The following is a 16014-nucleotide window of genomic DNA, read 5'->3' on the forward strand; positions in this document are numbered from 1 at the left end:
TACTCCACACTGGTACCAATAGGCTACAGGGACATATCTTGCACAGCATAGTGCTGGCACAGTTTACTGTAGTATTAAACTGTCAAATAATCAAAAATCTAAAACCACTAATAACATTTGGGCTAGGTTACTCAATGTCCATGTACTTGGAAAAAAAACTTGCACCCCAAATTATATGATATATAAACTTCATTTGTGGGGATAAAGTATTTAAATAATAAAAAGGACATAATGTAACATTTGAGAAGTGTTATTGGTTAGGCTTTCAAAGTAATCGTAAGCATCAATAATTGCATCATATACAGAATCCGAAATGGTGCAACTTAATTTTCTCCATTAACCAATGTTTTATTAGAGAATCATCTGACACATAATAATGTACTTAAAAGGAGGACCAACATTCAATCTGAAAATCTATTAAGTATTTGAAGTACATAAATATATAGTTCCATAGCTTCTCGAAAGTACATTTTTTTTAAATATTAAAAACAAAGCTGATTATTTTTATTTGAATTGTAAAACAGATTCATACACAATACAGAAACATGTTCACATTTTGTTAGATCCTCACACAAACACTGACATCTTGAAATGTGCATTAGTCTATCAGCATAAATATGTTTTTCATAAATATGTCTCAGCAATGATCATGTTACAAACAAGTGTCCTCTTAGCTATTTAAAAGTTGATTTCTTTATGGAGAATACAGGAACAAATAGTTTAAGCATTAAGATGAGATAACTATGACATTCTCATGCTTAGTTTATTTTGTTGCATTTTCCCTCTTACGATTCCTAGTAAAAGGAAGCAGTCATACCAAGCTTCCGTGAAATGATTTAGACCACCTCAATATTTTCTCCTCGTCAAATCAGTGACAAACACCATGTCTAAAATATCAAATACCCAATTCCTTAAGTAGACAAAAAAAATGCAAAGAAATCAAAAAGTTATATTTAAATATAAATTATATTTATATGCAAGAGCTTAATAAATTCGAGCACTTCAGTTTTGAACTACGAAACTAAAAACATCCGAGAAAGAGCAATTTAGTGCATGTGAACTAAACAAACCACCCATCTACAGTTGAAATAATTCTAGTGACCCCAAATCAGTTATCCCAAAATAAATTCCCAGCTACATCTTGCACCTTCTCAAACTCATATCCCCCTCAGTTTTGTGCCGAGAATCTGCTATGACTGTAGTTATGCCTTGTGATTCTCAAAAGATACCCCACATTTCAAGAGGAACTATAAATGAATTACTTCTGGTAAAATGTGGCCTTTTAATTGAATTTATTATTGCTAAATATATTAAAAATAGTTGAATTTTACATAACTTACAACAAATTAGTTCTGCAAAATCAAAAAAGCTCTTAAACAAAATCATGCAAGTTGTGTACCCACTCCAGATGATCAAACACTCATTATTCAGAATCGATTTAGAAAGTTCAGTTTCAAGTTTTTAGGAATTTTAATCTTGTCCAGGTTCACTGGTGAAGGAATGATGGGAAAGTTTACAGCAAATACATGCTTTAACTCCATTAGTAATCGGCGACTTGGACTTCCACCTGCTAATCGATCCTGTGCAAGACAAAACATCCAGTATGATTAATTTATTTCCAAGTGTGGCAAAGGTTAGCTATTGAAAGGAATTATTACATTTCAAAACATTGAATTCATATCAAAAGCAATAAGGTTTAGATTTAGGCTACATTCTACAGGCAGGATAACAATTATAGAAATTATGGAATGTACTTCAAAAAGATCACAAGGCCAACCTCCTCAAAAACCAGTTAAGCTGGTTTTCAATCCAGTCACCAACAGAACACAAGATTTCGCATTGTTCTACTGGAAGAAAGATGATCTCAAACTGACTTTGTTTTTGGGAGGACAGAAGAGAACATCGATTTATTTAACAAGAAAGAGACATTTACAGAAGGCCTGGCCATGTGGTAGATCTACCGATCACATTTAAATCAAAAGATTAAATTATATTATTCACAAACACATGAGGCAAATTACACCTACAATAGAAATAAAGCACTGCCAATATATTCTAAAGATAGCATTTATAATTGATAAAGGTATGTTGATTATACATTATTGTAATACAATTGATTACACTTGCTCAAGAAAAGCTAAACGCCTTTATTTTTGGATGTTCAGAAATGCCAAGGTTTTACAGTAAATTATGTTGGCCCAGTTTCAGTACACCTTGCCGAACTGAACAGAAGATAAAAATCTAAATCATAAGAGTCAATATGCATTAGAAACCTTGCAAAAAGCTTTACCCCAAAATCCAACTCCTCAAACAACCTCGCACCTTTCAAAAAGTAGTCAAAAGACAAATTAGGATTTTTGCACAGAAATTAGATGGCTAGGCACATGATATAAAATGAGGGTTAGATTACTGAACATGCATGCAAATATGCACAGTAGTTAGTAAAAACATTTACCTGAATATTCTTTATAAAAGCTATAGTCACACGTTCCTCAAATTCATTCATAGGTGTATATAGTGTCAGTATTTTCACAATCTGTTACAATTCAAAGGGTAAAAGAACAAATTAGAAAAAAAGATTGCTTGAAAACTAATTACAAGAGGACAGGTGCTGCAAGCTAATAGTCAAATGATCCTAACTATGTCAAGCATTGTCACTTGAAGTTGTTTTTGAAGCACATGATCTGGGTGTATCCTGATTTTGAAGATTTCAAAACTGCACCAGAGATCCTACTTAGGCATAAACAAAGATGACTGGGTTTATACCCGAAACGTCAATTCTCCTCCTCCTTTGATGCTGCCTAACCTGCTGCACTTTTCCAGCAACACATTTTTAAGCTCTGATCCCCAGCATCTGCAGTCCTCACTTTCTCCTAAACAACCATCATCTAATGTAAGTTTCTCTCAAGCTTTCCAGAGGATAGGTCTACAATTGGGTATTCAGGTTTTACTGAAAGCATGAGGAGGACTAACCACAGAGCGACATCAGCGTCCAAGCAAAAGGTTTAAGGGTAGAGCCTTATTCCAAACACTGTCCTCTATGGGAAACAAACTGTAATGCCAATGTTCAAAATTTCATAGGCGTTGTGTATCATCGTTGGCATTACTTGACTGTTGACATGTCCAGCAGAACCTTAAAATTTGTTAAGGTTCCAAAACCCTATCCAAATGTGAATAGACAACATCTGGAACATTTAAAATACGTGGTGCTAACTCTCCTGTTCATGTCAGCCTAAGTAAAGAAAGTTACTTCTGTACATAATTATAATGTTACACATGTGTGCTGAAACTTGCAATTCCATTTAGCTCCAGCAAAGAAATGGCGATCCTTCTCATATCCTTGGCAAGCATCATTTCCACTTTTCTCCCTTCCCTCAAGTATACAGTTTTTATTATCATATGATATGATTCCTAAGCAAAATAACAAATAGCTAAGTGAAAAATAAATGTTGATGTGGTTTCCCCGTATATTTCCTTTTAGCTCAATGCACAATAGCAATGTCCATTATTCATGGGCATTATTAAAAAAATCTACAACAGATGCAAACAGGAAAGGAAACTAAAGATTTCCACAAAAGAGCTAATGATTCAGAGTCACCTGTGCCTTCCATGTTACAGGAAGCATATGTTTCAAATTACTTAGAATATTTTTGAAAATTATTTTGCATTTGGAAGAATCAATGTTACATGCTCCACAGTCTAAGAAAGCTATTCAGTACACTTACCAGTTGCTCACAGAATAACGTTATGCTTTAATTTTGAATTATCTAGTTCCTTTGAAATCAAAGATTCTCATAAATTAGAATAGTAACCCAATTAGAGTAATTTTCTTCATAATCTAAGATCTCACCCTCCCCTCCAATCATTCTGGTTGTTCTCCACTCAATCCCTTTTGGTCTCAAGGCTAGTGATACATACACAATCATTCAACAGCATTTTGACTCATACCGCAAAGACATTCCTGTTAAACTATTTCTTGCACTCAGTACTTTTAAAAAAAAAGCACTACGCCAACATGTTAAGTGGCTGTGGTTTGCTCAAACCAGTAAATTGAACTGTACCTGTGCCTTTGAGAGTGCTGTGCACATTGAGCAGATTGTCTCAGCATCTTCATCTGTTGTTTTATTCAATTGCAAGAGCTGGGTAGCTTGTATCAGTGGCTCCAGTATCTCAAGTGCACCACTCTGAAGTAGATTCTTACCTCTTAGCCATTCAATTAGATGGGTGACATTGTTTCTGCATCAGGAAGAGAAAGATTATGAAGACAACTACAAGTATCTTAGCAGTCCAAGCAACAAGACACCTACCAGCTTTTACCGGTCTGAAACTCAACGGCATGATAAACATAGCAAAATGTGAAATGCTGCTTGGCATCCATGGCAAGACTACAACACTCTATAGTACAATATCATAAGGACGGCATGGGGGCTCAGTCGTTAGCACAAGGGTCCCAGGTTTGATTCCAGCCTTGGGCAACTGTGTGTGTGTGGAGTTTGCACATTCTCGTGTCTGTGCGGGTTTCCTCCAGGTGCTCCGGTTTCCTTCCACAGTCCAAAGACGTGCAGGTCAGGTGATTTGGCCATGTTAAAAATTGCCCATAGCGTTAAGTGCATTAGTCAGAGGGAAATGGATCTGGGTGGGTTACACTTCGGGGGGGGGGGGGAATTAAAAATCGGTGTGGGCTGGTTGGGCTGAAGGGCCTGTTTCCACACTGAAGGGAATCTAATCATAATTGGCAGTCCTGTGAAAATGTATTTGCACTTTATATTCAATCAGGGAATGTGTAGATCTCTGGCTAGGTCAGCATTAATTGCCATTCCTCAACTAGGTGATGGCAACCTGCCTCCTTGAAGCACTGGAGCCCTTGGGGTGCATCTACCTTGCTGCATTGTTAATGGTGTCCCACAATTTTGACCTGGCAACAATGAAGGAATAATGATATAGTTCAAGTCAGGGTGATGTGCAGTTTTGAAGACATCTTGCAAGTAGTGTTCCTATGCATCTGCTGTGCTCAACTTGTAGGAGGTCACAGGTTCAGAAAAGGAGGAAAATGTCAAAGGATCTTTGCTCAATTAGTGCACTGCAAAAGGTAGTAAAACCTGCTGTCGCTGTGCATTGATGGAGAAGGGAGGATACTTGAAAGTGGTGGATGAAGCGTCACTCAAGTGGGCTGCTTTGTTCTAAATGGTGTCAAGCTTCTCAAGTATTGCCTGGATGATTGCAACTCCCAACAAGTCGAGAATATAATCACAGTCGTGATTTTTGTCAGGTAGATGTTGGGCTGGCACTGAAAACAGGTGGTGAGTCAGTCGCTGCCCAATTCCTTGCCTGCTCTTTGGGCAGTAATTACATGGCAGATTCCGTGCAGTTTCTGATCAATAGTAACCCTAGGATGTTGCTTTTGGAGTTTCAGGGATGAAAATTGATTTAACATCAAGAGAGAACAGTTAGATTCCTTTGTTGGAGATGGTCATTGCTTGAGATCTAGTGTGGCATAAATGTTACCTGTTGCTAGTCAACCCAAACCCAGATATTAGATTAGAGTGCGGAAACAGGCCCTTTGGCCCAACAAGTCCACACCGACCCTCTAAAGAGCAACCCACCGAGACCCATTTCCCTACATTTACCCCTTCACCAAACACTATTGATAATTTAGCATGGCCAATTCATCTAACCAGCACATTTTTTTGACTGTGGGAGGAAACCAGAGCACCCAGAGGAAACCACGGAGACACGGGGAGAATGTGCAAACTCCACACACATAGTTGCCTGAGGTGGGAATTGAACCCAGGTCTCTGGCGCTGAGGGGCAGTGGTGCTAACCACTATTGTCCAAGGTCTTACTGCATATGGGCACACACTTTACTGATGATTGCATATTGCTACCTCTAACCTTATGATGGGTGGGACTAAGAGACTCCCTCAAGAAACTCAGTGATGTCCTGTGATTTAGACAATTCACTGCCAACATCATGACCATCTTTCTTCATGCTAGTTATGACTCCAAATACAGGAGAGAGTTATCAGATTTACCAGGATACCTTGAGGCCATACTCCAACTGCTTCCTTCGTGTGAAAGGCATTCACGCTCATTCTAGAGTTCAGCTCTTTGACCAATACTTGGAACAAGGCTCTAATGAGGTTAGGGGCTGAGGGACTCTATAGAACCCAAGGGGAGGTCAGTGAGAGGGCTAATGTTAAGCAAGCATTGGTTGCTAGACCTATCACTGACCCCTTCCAACATTTTACGTTGATCCAGAGTAGATAAATACATTAGCTAGTGGCCAGGTTGGATTTGTCCAACTTCCACATTTCTGGGTAAATGCCAGTGTTTTTAACTGTGCAATTAGTTAAACTAGGGGTGTGCTCCAGAGTTAGCTTTGCTGCTGTTACTGGAATCAAAAAGAACAAAAACTTGTAGAGCCTCCTCCTTCTGTTATTGGTTTAACAGGACATTACCATTCTTGACTGCAGAGCAAATCTGATCCACTGGTTGTGGAATTACTTCGCCCCCGTCTATCGCATGTTACTGATCATGTAGTAACCACTGAATGCACAGTGTTAGCACATGGTGTTAGCACGTACTTCTGCATTCTTCATTGAGCTAGGGTTGACCTTCCAATTTAAGAGAGACGGGAGATAGGCCATGAAATTACAGATATTTGAATACCATTCTGCTGTTAAGGGCCTGCAGTGCCTCCATGCCAGACTTTGAGTTGCTAAGTCAGTGCAAATTTTCCCATTTAACACAATGGGAAGCGTAGCAGCACCAAAAAAAACAGAAAGAAAGGTAGACATGACATAAGACAAGACTAATAGCTCAAGGCTGTGCAGTGGTCACTTCTACTAATACTATCAGAGAAGGATGGGTAAACTAAGCATGCAAGGGAGCAGAGGTGGTAGGTCAGGCTTTTTTTTGAAGGGTGGAGTGGGGTCAGTGAGATTGGGGAAGGTCAGTGCATGGCGCCCCAGAACATTTAAGGGGCAGTGGATAGTGGTTGGAGTTATGTGAAGACCACAAAGCAGTAGTGGAATGTGGGGCATGGAATGAAACAGGAAATTAGAGAAGCATATAGAATGAGCATCATGGATCAGTTCAATTTACGCAAATATTTGGTTAACAGAGCACTAAAGCTATGGAGGATGAATTTCTGAACTGTACTAGGGATTGTTTTCTACAGCAATATATTGAGAAGCATGCAGACATGCTATTTTAGAACCGCTATTATGTAGTAAAAAAGGCTAATTAACAACCTTGTTGTAAAAGAACTTTTAGGTTTAAATGACCACACGATGACAGAATTTTATGGAACCTGTTTGGGTTTGTTAGACTCTATTATAATTTTCTTAGAGTAAGATAAAAGGCTGGCGCAACATCAAGGGCTGAAGGGCCTGTACTGTTCTGTGTTGAGTTATTGAAGGGATTGTATCTAACATTCTCCAGGTAATGATTCAGGATCTCAGAACTGTGCAGAATCTCCAACACTGCCTTAGAGTGAAGACTTTTCTTATGGTCCCAGGGAAGTAGGGAAATTTACATCAGAAGTTCAAACTTCCCAGGTAAATCCAGTGTCAACATTCTGGGTTTTGGGAAATATATTGACATACAGCTTAGGGAATAGTTCAGTTTTTGACTGTCCAGAGAGCAGATGATCTATGCCATCATATTTATAGATTATACTTGCCCTTCAATCTATACATATTTCTGGAGTTTGCACTGAGACGAAGTATTTGAGATTAAAATTAAATATTTAGAATTTAAGCTGGATATTGAATTCTGTGGAACTTTATACAATTGGACAATGAGAGATTTGGGTTAACCACGTTTACCACAAAGTTAAAAATAACAACCCCAGGTTATAGTCCAACAGGTTTATTTGGAAGCACTAGCTTTTGGAGCACCGCCCCTTGATCAGGTAGTTGGAGGTTAAGATCACGATCACAATTTATAGCCAAAGGGGTCCAGTGTCACAGAGATGTGATACGTTAAATAATTTTAGATATAGCCAATTTTAAAAGGATTGAAAGATTTAGAATCAAATGTACAGCACGAAAACAGACCCTTCGGTCCAACCCATCCATGCCAGATATCCCAACCCAATCTAGTCCCACCTGCCAGCACCCGGTCCATATCCCTCCAAACCCTTTCTATTCATATACCCAACCAAATGCCTCTTAAAATGTTGCAATTGTACAAACCTCCACTTCCTCTGGCAGCTCATTCCATACATGTACCACCCTCTATGGGAAAAGATTGACCCTTAGGTGTCATCTTTCCCTTCTCACCCTAAACCTATGCCCTCTAGTTCTGGACTCTCCCACCCAGGGAAGAAACTTTGTCTATTTATCCTATTCATGCCCCTCATGACCTTATAAACCTCTAAGTGCTCCAGGGAAAATAGCCCTAGTCTAGTCAACCTCCCCCCTATAGCTCAAATCCTCCAACCCTGGCAACATCCTTTTAAATCTCTGAATCCTTTCAAAGTTTCACAACATCCTTCCAACAGGAAGGAAACCAGAATTGCACACAATATTCCAACAGTGGCCTAACTAAAGTCATGTACAGCTGCAACATGACCTCCCAACTCCTGTACTCAATATTCTGACCAATAAAAGGAAAGCATACCAAATGCCTTCTTCACTATCCTATCTACCGGTGACTCCACTTTCAAGGAGCTACTATGAACCTGCACGCCAAGGTCTCTTTGTTCAGCAACACTCCCTAGGACCTTACCAATAAGTGTATAAGTACTGCTAAGATTTGCTTTCCCAACATGTGGCACCTGACATTTATTCAAATTAAACTCCATTTGTCACTTCTCAGCCCATTGGTCCATCTGATCAAACACCATTGTAATCAGGAGGTAACCCTCTTCGCTGTCCACTACACCTCCAATTTTGGTGTCATTTGCAAACTTACGAACTATACCTCTTATGCTAACATCCAAGTCATTTATAAAATGATGAAAAGTAGTGGACCCAGCACCAATGCTTGTGGCATTCCACTGGTCACAGGCCACCAGTCTGAAAAACAACCCTCCACCACCACCCTCTGCCCTTTACTTTTGAGCCAGTTCTGTATCCAAATGGCTAGTTCTCCACGTATTCCACAAGATACGATCTTGCTAACCAGTCTCCCATGGGGAACCTTGTCGAATGTCTTGTCTTACTGAAGTCCATATAGATCATGTCTACTGCTCTGCCCATATCAATCCTCTACTTCAAAAAAACTCAATTCAGTTTGAGTGACATGATTTCCCATGTACAAAGCCATGTTGACTATCCCTAATCAGTCCTTGCCTTTCCAAATATGTCCCTCAGTATTCCCTCCAACTTGCCCACCACCAACGTCTGGTTCACTAGTCTATAGTTCCTTGGCGTGTCTTTAAATGACCTTTCTTAAATGGTACCATGTTAGCCAACCTCTAGCAGTCTTCCAACACCTCAGCTATGGACTATTGATGAAACAAATATCTCAGCAAAAATGTCCAGCAATCACTTCTGTAGCTTCCCAGGTCTTCCAGGGTACATCTGATCAGGTCCTGGGAATTTATCCACCTTTATGAGTTTCAAGACATCCAGCCGTTCCTCATCTGTCATATGGGCACTTTAAGATGTCACCACCTTTCCCCACATTCAATCTTCCAAGTCCTGTTCCACAGTAAACACTGATGCAAAATACTTGCTTATTATCTCCATCTCCTGCGGCTCCACACAAAGGCTGCCTTGCTGATTTTTGAGGGGCCCTGTTCTCTCTCATTACCCTTTTGTCCTAAAATGTATTTGTAAAAACCCTTTGATTCTCTTAAACCCTACTTGCCAAAGCTATCCCATGTCCCCTTTTTGCCTTCCTGATTTCCCCCTCAGAGTATAAAGGCAGTAGGAGTATACTTAAGGATTCTCTTGATCTTTGCTGTCTGTACCTGACACATGCTTTTTTCTTAACCAAATCCGCAATTTATTTAATCATCCAACATTCCCTATACCTCCCAGCCTTCCCTTTCACCCTGACAGGAATATATTGTCTCTGGAAAGTAGTTCTCATTTCTGAAGGCTTCCCATTTTCCAGCCATCCCTTTACCTGCAAACCTCTGCCCCCAACTTTTGAAAGTTTTGCCTAATACCATCAAAATTAGCCTTCCTCAAAATTTAGAACTTCAGCTTTTAGATCTGGACTATCCTTTTCCATCACGATTTTAAATCTAATAGAATTATGGTCGCTGGCCCCAAAATACTCCCCCACTGACACCTCAGTCACCTGCCCTGCCTTATTTCCCAAGGGTAGGTCAAGTTTTGCACCTTCTCTAGTAGGTACATCCACATACTAAATCAGAAAATTTTCTTGTACTCAATTTCCTCACCATCTAAATCCTTAACACTATGGCAGTCCCAGGCTGTTTGGAAAGTTAAAATCCCTGACCATAACCACCCTATTATTCTTACAGATAACAGCTCTCCTTACAAATCAGTTTCTCAATTATCTTCTGACTATTAGGGGGTCTACAATACAATCCTTTTCTTATTTCTCAGTTCGACACAAATAACTTGCCTAGATGTATTTCCAGGAATATCCTCCCTAAGCACAACTATAATGCTATCCCTTATCAAAATCTCCACTCCCCCTTCTCGCTTGTCACCCCTTTCATCCTTCCTGTAGGATTTGTATCCTGAAACATTAAGCTGGCAGTCCTGTCCCCATCCCTGACCCATGTTTCTGTAATTGCTGAGATATCCCAGTCCCATGTTCCTAACCATGCCTGGAGTTCATCTGCCTTCCCTGTTAGGTCTCTTGCCTTAAAGTAAATGCAGTTTAATTTATCAGTCCTAGCTTGTTATCCGCTTTGTCCCTGCCTGCCCTGGCTATTTGACTCATTTCTGTTCTCGACTGTACCAGTCTCTTTCCTCACTATCTCCCTGGGTCCCACCAACGCACCCCCCGCCCAACTTTACTAGTTTAAATCCTCCCGAGCAGCTCCAGCAAATCTCCCTGCCAGTATATTAGTCCCTTTCCAATTCAGGTGCAATCAGTCCTTCTCATACAGATCACTTCTATCCCAGAAGAGATTCCAAATGATCCAAAAATGTGAATCCTTCTCCCATAAACCAGCTCCTCAGCCATACATTCATCTGCTCTAGCCACCTATTCCTGCTCTCATTAGCTCGTAGCACCTCGAGGATCTCTTTTTAAATTCCTGTCTAACTCTAATCTCCCATTCAATCTCAATCTTTTCCCTTCATATGTCGTTGGCTCCAATGTGTACAATAAACCCCTGCTGGCCCCTCTCCCTCTTGAGAACATTCTGCACCCTCTGAGATAGCCTTGATCCTGGCACCAGGGAAGCAACACGCCATTCTGATTTTTTGCTGCAGGCCAGAGAAACATCTGTCTGTGCCTTGCACTGGAGAGCCCCCAAAACAATTGATCTCTTGGGACTCGATGCGACCCTCATTGCATTAGAGCCAGCGTCATGCCAAAACTTGGCTGCTCTTGCTACATTCCCTTGAGAATCCATCACTCTCTACATTTTCCAAAACAGCATACTTGTTTGAAATGAGGATAGCCACGGAAGACTATCTGCCTACCTCTTACCTTTTCTGAAGTTAACCCATCTACGTGACCGTATGAGAGTCTTCCCTTCTCTCCCTCCTCCTCCCTCCCTCCCTCCCCAAAACTGCCATCCATCACATCCCCTTGCTCTTAAATTCCTCATTGCCTCGGTCTCACCAACTGATCCATTCAATCGGATAAGAAATTTGGTCCCCATGGCTGTTCGATGTGTCTGGATGAAGACCTGGTTGTCAAAGGTGAAAACATTGCGGTCGAGGATAAAACAGGTGAGTTTAGGATGGTACTCTGTAGATTAGCAGTTGTTGGTGTTCAGTACTGAGGCTGTTGCCGTGAAGCCATCATTGTGGGGGATGCTAGTGTAGAGTGCTGAAACATCCATTGTGATGAGGAATGCTCTCAGTTCCACTGGCCCATGGGTGCTGACGTTTTGTAAGAAACCTGTATTGTCACAACAGAAGTTGGGGCCCCCTGTACAATGGGTTTCAGGATGTCCTCTATGTAGAGAGAGAGGCTCTCACACAGGTTCCCATTGCCTAATATGGTGGGACATCCTGGTGTTTGCTTTGTGCATCTTCAGATGGCAGAAGAAGTTACCTACATGGAAAGTATGTGGGTTGAGGGTGCATAGGGAACTCTGAAGGACTGGATCCAAAGTCCTGATCAATGTTTCTTGTTCACAGGTGTTTTTTGGTCAGATCAGCCAGTAGTTGCCTGTAGAGATCCTGGTTGTTCAGTTGTCGGTAGAGTAATCTGTGCTATTCTGAAGGACGATGGTTCCTCCGTTATCTGCTGGTTTGATGACCATGTTATGATGACAATGTTATGATTGGTTTTGAGAGCATGGATGGTGATGTGTTGTGATCAGGTGGTTTTGCTCCCCCTTGAGTGCACCTGATGAATCTGGCATTTATTATTTCCTGACAGTTTGAACATACATGTCAAGCCCAGGGCAGTGGCACACAGGTTTATGGGGTGAAATCTGTATTTGCAGAATTGCATTTTAGTTTGCTCAAAAACTGCATGAGTCCATGTAAAACCACACAGAGGGCTCATCAGTCTGACTAAATATTGGGACACAGACTGACTTCATATCTATTGTTAAAAAAACTGAACTATCTTGAGAATGTAATTTAATAGTAGTTCTGGGATTTACACATCAAAGAACAAAAACAGCATATCCAATTTCAAACGATGAACAATTTAATCTAAAAATTATTTAATGTATCACATCTCCATGACACTGGACTACTTTCGCTATCAATTCTGTGATCATGGTCTTGTCCTCCACAACCACCTGAAGGCGGCGCAGCGCTCCGAAAGCTAGTACTTCCAAATTAACCTGTTGGACTATCACATGGTGTTGTGAGATTTTTAAACTTTGGCCACCCCAGTCCAACACTGGCACCTCCCAGTCACTTACCACAGTCTGCTTATCAACAAACCAAGTACATTCAATGATGTAAATTGTTACATCTGGGTTTTAAAGATTCTTTTGAGACTATAGCTTTAGATTGGTGGTAAATGGAGTCACAACTTGTTTTGCAGTCTGCTTGACGGGAAGTCTGGGTAGCTCGATTATTCAAGTTTTAGATTGTTTTGTTAAGGTGGAAGGTATTTACATAGTGATAACAGCAACAGACCCTAGGTTTACAATAAGTCTCCCAAATCTCAAAGCTTCAAAAAGGTCCAAATTGTGAACAATTCTGACATGCACCATTTGTGGCACAAGGAAAGGAGGGTTGACAACAGCTAATTAGCTTTTCCACCAAGTTACTAATTGAATGTCACCACTGGGAGGTGTGGGGGGTGGTGGTGCCAGGAGAGGAAGTTATTTTCGGCAATCAGGCGACAGACTTCAGCACAAAACAAAGGAATAATCGCAGAAAGGAGGATGTTCTGAGCACTCAGCAGAGGCTGCACGGCTATGAGAACTACCACAGCTAGATGCAGGAGGGAACAACATTTACTGGCTGTTTCATTTTGCAGCCAGCTAAAGATTCCAGAAGATTTGACTTGCTGATGCCTCAGACAGGAAGTTGAGGTGGTGGAGGATTAAAAAAAAACCTCAAAAGCTGCATGAAAAAAAGCACCTGGAGATGATCACTCAAATGGGGAAAAGGAACACACCAGAACCCATTAGAAACTGAAAGGCTTCCTATAAAAGGCTATAATTCCACTGAGTGCATAACATGCACAAAGTTTATAAGGGAATGCTCTTCTCTGCAGTTTAATGTACAAATGTAGTAAGGGCACGGAATGCTTTGCCTGCAATGGCAGTAGATTCGCCAACTTTAAGTACATTTAAGTAGTCATTGGACAAGCATATGGACATACATGGAATAGTGTAGGTTAGATGGGCTTCAGATTGGTATGACTGGTCAGCGCAACATTGAGGGCCGAAGGGCCTGTACTGCACTGTAATGTTCTATGACTATGACTTAACCCTCACCATTTTGCACAAGTGCAGTGGTATTTTATAGTGTGCCACCAACCACATACCACAGGATGTTTCTGTAGTTACAGTCGTAAATACCAGATTATAATTTTAAAAGGTGGCAATTTTCATTTTAAAGACGATTGCACAATAGTAACAAGTGGGGACTAAACTCCAAAATACTGGTTCCAATTTTACAGCATGTATCTTCTTTAAACTGAATATTAAACTCTGAATAACTTCCCTTCCCCCTTCCGTCAGGAAAACAGTTTATAATTGAAGAACAAACATTTACATTTTAAATACTCCAATAAAAATAGCAAGTCTTTGAAACCAAATACTGCAGTTCAAAACAATTGGTTTCCACTACATTCATGGTTAGCTCAGAAGTATGGGGTTGGGGGTTGGAAATGGCAGAATTAAAAGTCTAATTTTCAGCACAATTCTGTGCAGCTTGCAGACCCATCCAACATATAAAAAACTTTTTAAAGAATTGTCTGAAGTTAAAACAGACCAGCCAGAAATACCACCACCCACCTCCCCCCACCCGGGATAAATAAACTGCCATGGTTACACAACCAGCAAAATGCAGAGCTATTACATCCAACATGGCTACACCCCCTCCAGTGGGCTTGTGATAGAATACCAGGACTGCATTATGCTACACAAACTGAACCAAAAAATTTCCAAAGTCTGTGCATGTCATCCATATGACCTACATTACAAGGAGTAAATAAATGTAGCAAAATTGGTTCATTCTGAATCTACGAGGTAAAAACAATGACTGCAGATGCTGGAAACCAGATTCTGGATTTGTGGTGCTGGAAGAGCACAGCAGTTCAGGCAGCATCCAAGTAGCTTCGAAATCGACGTTTCGGGCAAAAGCCCTTCATCGAAGCTACTTGGATGCTGCCTGAACTGCTGTGCTCTTCCAGCACCACTAATCCAGAATCATTCTGAATCTAGATCACTCCAGAAAATTAACTAGAATTATTTATGTTATTAAATTGTTATCCACATATCAACTGCCAATTTAGCAGAAACAAAAACACCCAAACTGAAGTTGGTCTATTGTTCTAAATTAAGCCACCCACCCCTCATACATTGACCAATGTCAGTACTGCTATTGTGGCCTGCAGCATTTAAGTACATCAACCAAGCTACGATTGTTCATCTTCCTTTTGACCATCTTGACTCCTACTACAAAAAAAAGGTAGAATAATTCTTGAATTTGCTGCCCAGATGATATTTCACAGAACTCTAGCAGATTTTATTTCACCTGATTTGGACTCCATTGCTGAAGGAGCACACATCCTTCCTGAGGAGGAAGTTGTTCAGTGTGACTGCTGTAATTATGTAGTAAATCTGCCGGTAAACTTGTTTAACAATTTCAGGATGCAAACCATATTTGGAGAGGATGTTGTGGAACAAGCTTAGTTGGTGAATGATGGAGTTCAGTGTGTATTTTGTATTTTCTCCAGACAGACTTTCTGCTTTCTTTCTATAACCTGCTGGCTTTGCAGTAACCATCGAAACACACTGAATGGTATCATTTTCTAACATCCCGGGCACTGTAGACAAATTGAAAACAAACTTTACTGCAAGAATTATTCTTAGTTTAAAGCCACCACATAGTTCTCTAAACCATATTAGAAACTTAGTATATGTTCGTGATTTTTGAGAAGATTTGTAGCTCAGGTTGATCAATAAGTCTGCAAGTTAGCTCGCTGAGCTTGAAGGTTTGTTTTCAGGCATTTTGTCACCATATTGGGTAACATTAGAGTCTCAGGTGAAGCACTGGTGGCATGTCGCGCCACTCTATTTATAGATCTTGGTTTCTTAAGGTGGGTTATGTCATTTGGAGTTTTTTTTTCCCCCCCAAGGGAAGGTAGATAGGATCTAAATAGGTGTTTATTGGAGTTCTGGTTAGAATGCCATGTTTGTAAGGATTCTTGTGCATGCCTTTGTTTCACCTGTCCTAGGATGTGTGTGTTGTCCCAGTCAAAGTGGTG

General features: G+C 40.5%; 1 protein-coding gene across 1 annotated transcript in view; it reads right to left on the bottom strand.

Moving 5' to 3' along the window:
* Positions 1–451: 451 nt before the first annotated feature.
* Positions 452–16014, bottom strand: part of LOC140494650 (unconventional myosin-Vb-like) — a 297411-nt gene continuing 281848 nt past the window's right edge. The window contains exons 34-37 of the mRNA XM_072594066.1: positions 15282–15573; positions 4062–4236; positions 2456–2536; positions 452–1580 (exon numbers count right to left, since the gene is read on the bottom strand). Coding sequence (XP_072450167.1) covers positions 1428–1580; positions 2456–2536; positions 4062–4236; positions 15282–15573 — 701 coding nt within the window. The 3' untranslated portion in view covers positions 452–1427. The remainder of the gene's footprint in view (positions 1581–2455; positions 2537–4061; positions 4237–15281; positions 15574–16014) is intronic.

This window comes from Chiloscyllium punctatum, chromosome 24 (assembly GCF_047496795.1).
Source record: "Chiloscyllium punctatum isolate Juve2018m chromosome 24, sChiPun1.3, whole genome shotgun sequence".
Taxonomy (NCBI): Eukaryota; Metazoa; Chordata; class Chondrichthyes; order Orectolobiformes; family Hemiscylliidae; genus Chiloscyllium; species Chiloscyllium punctatum.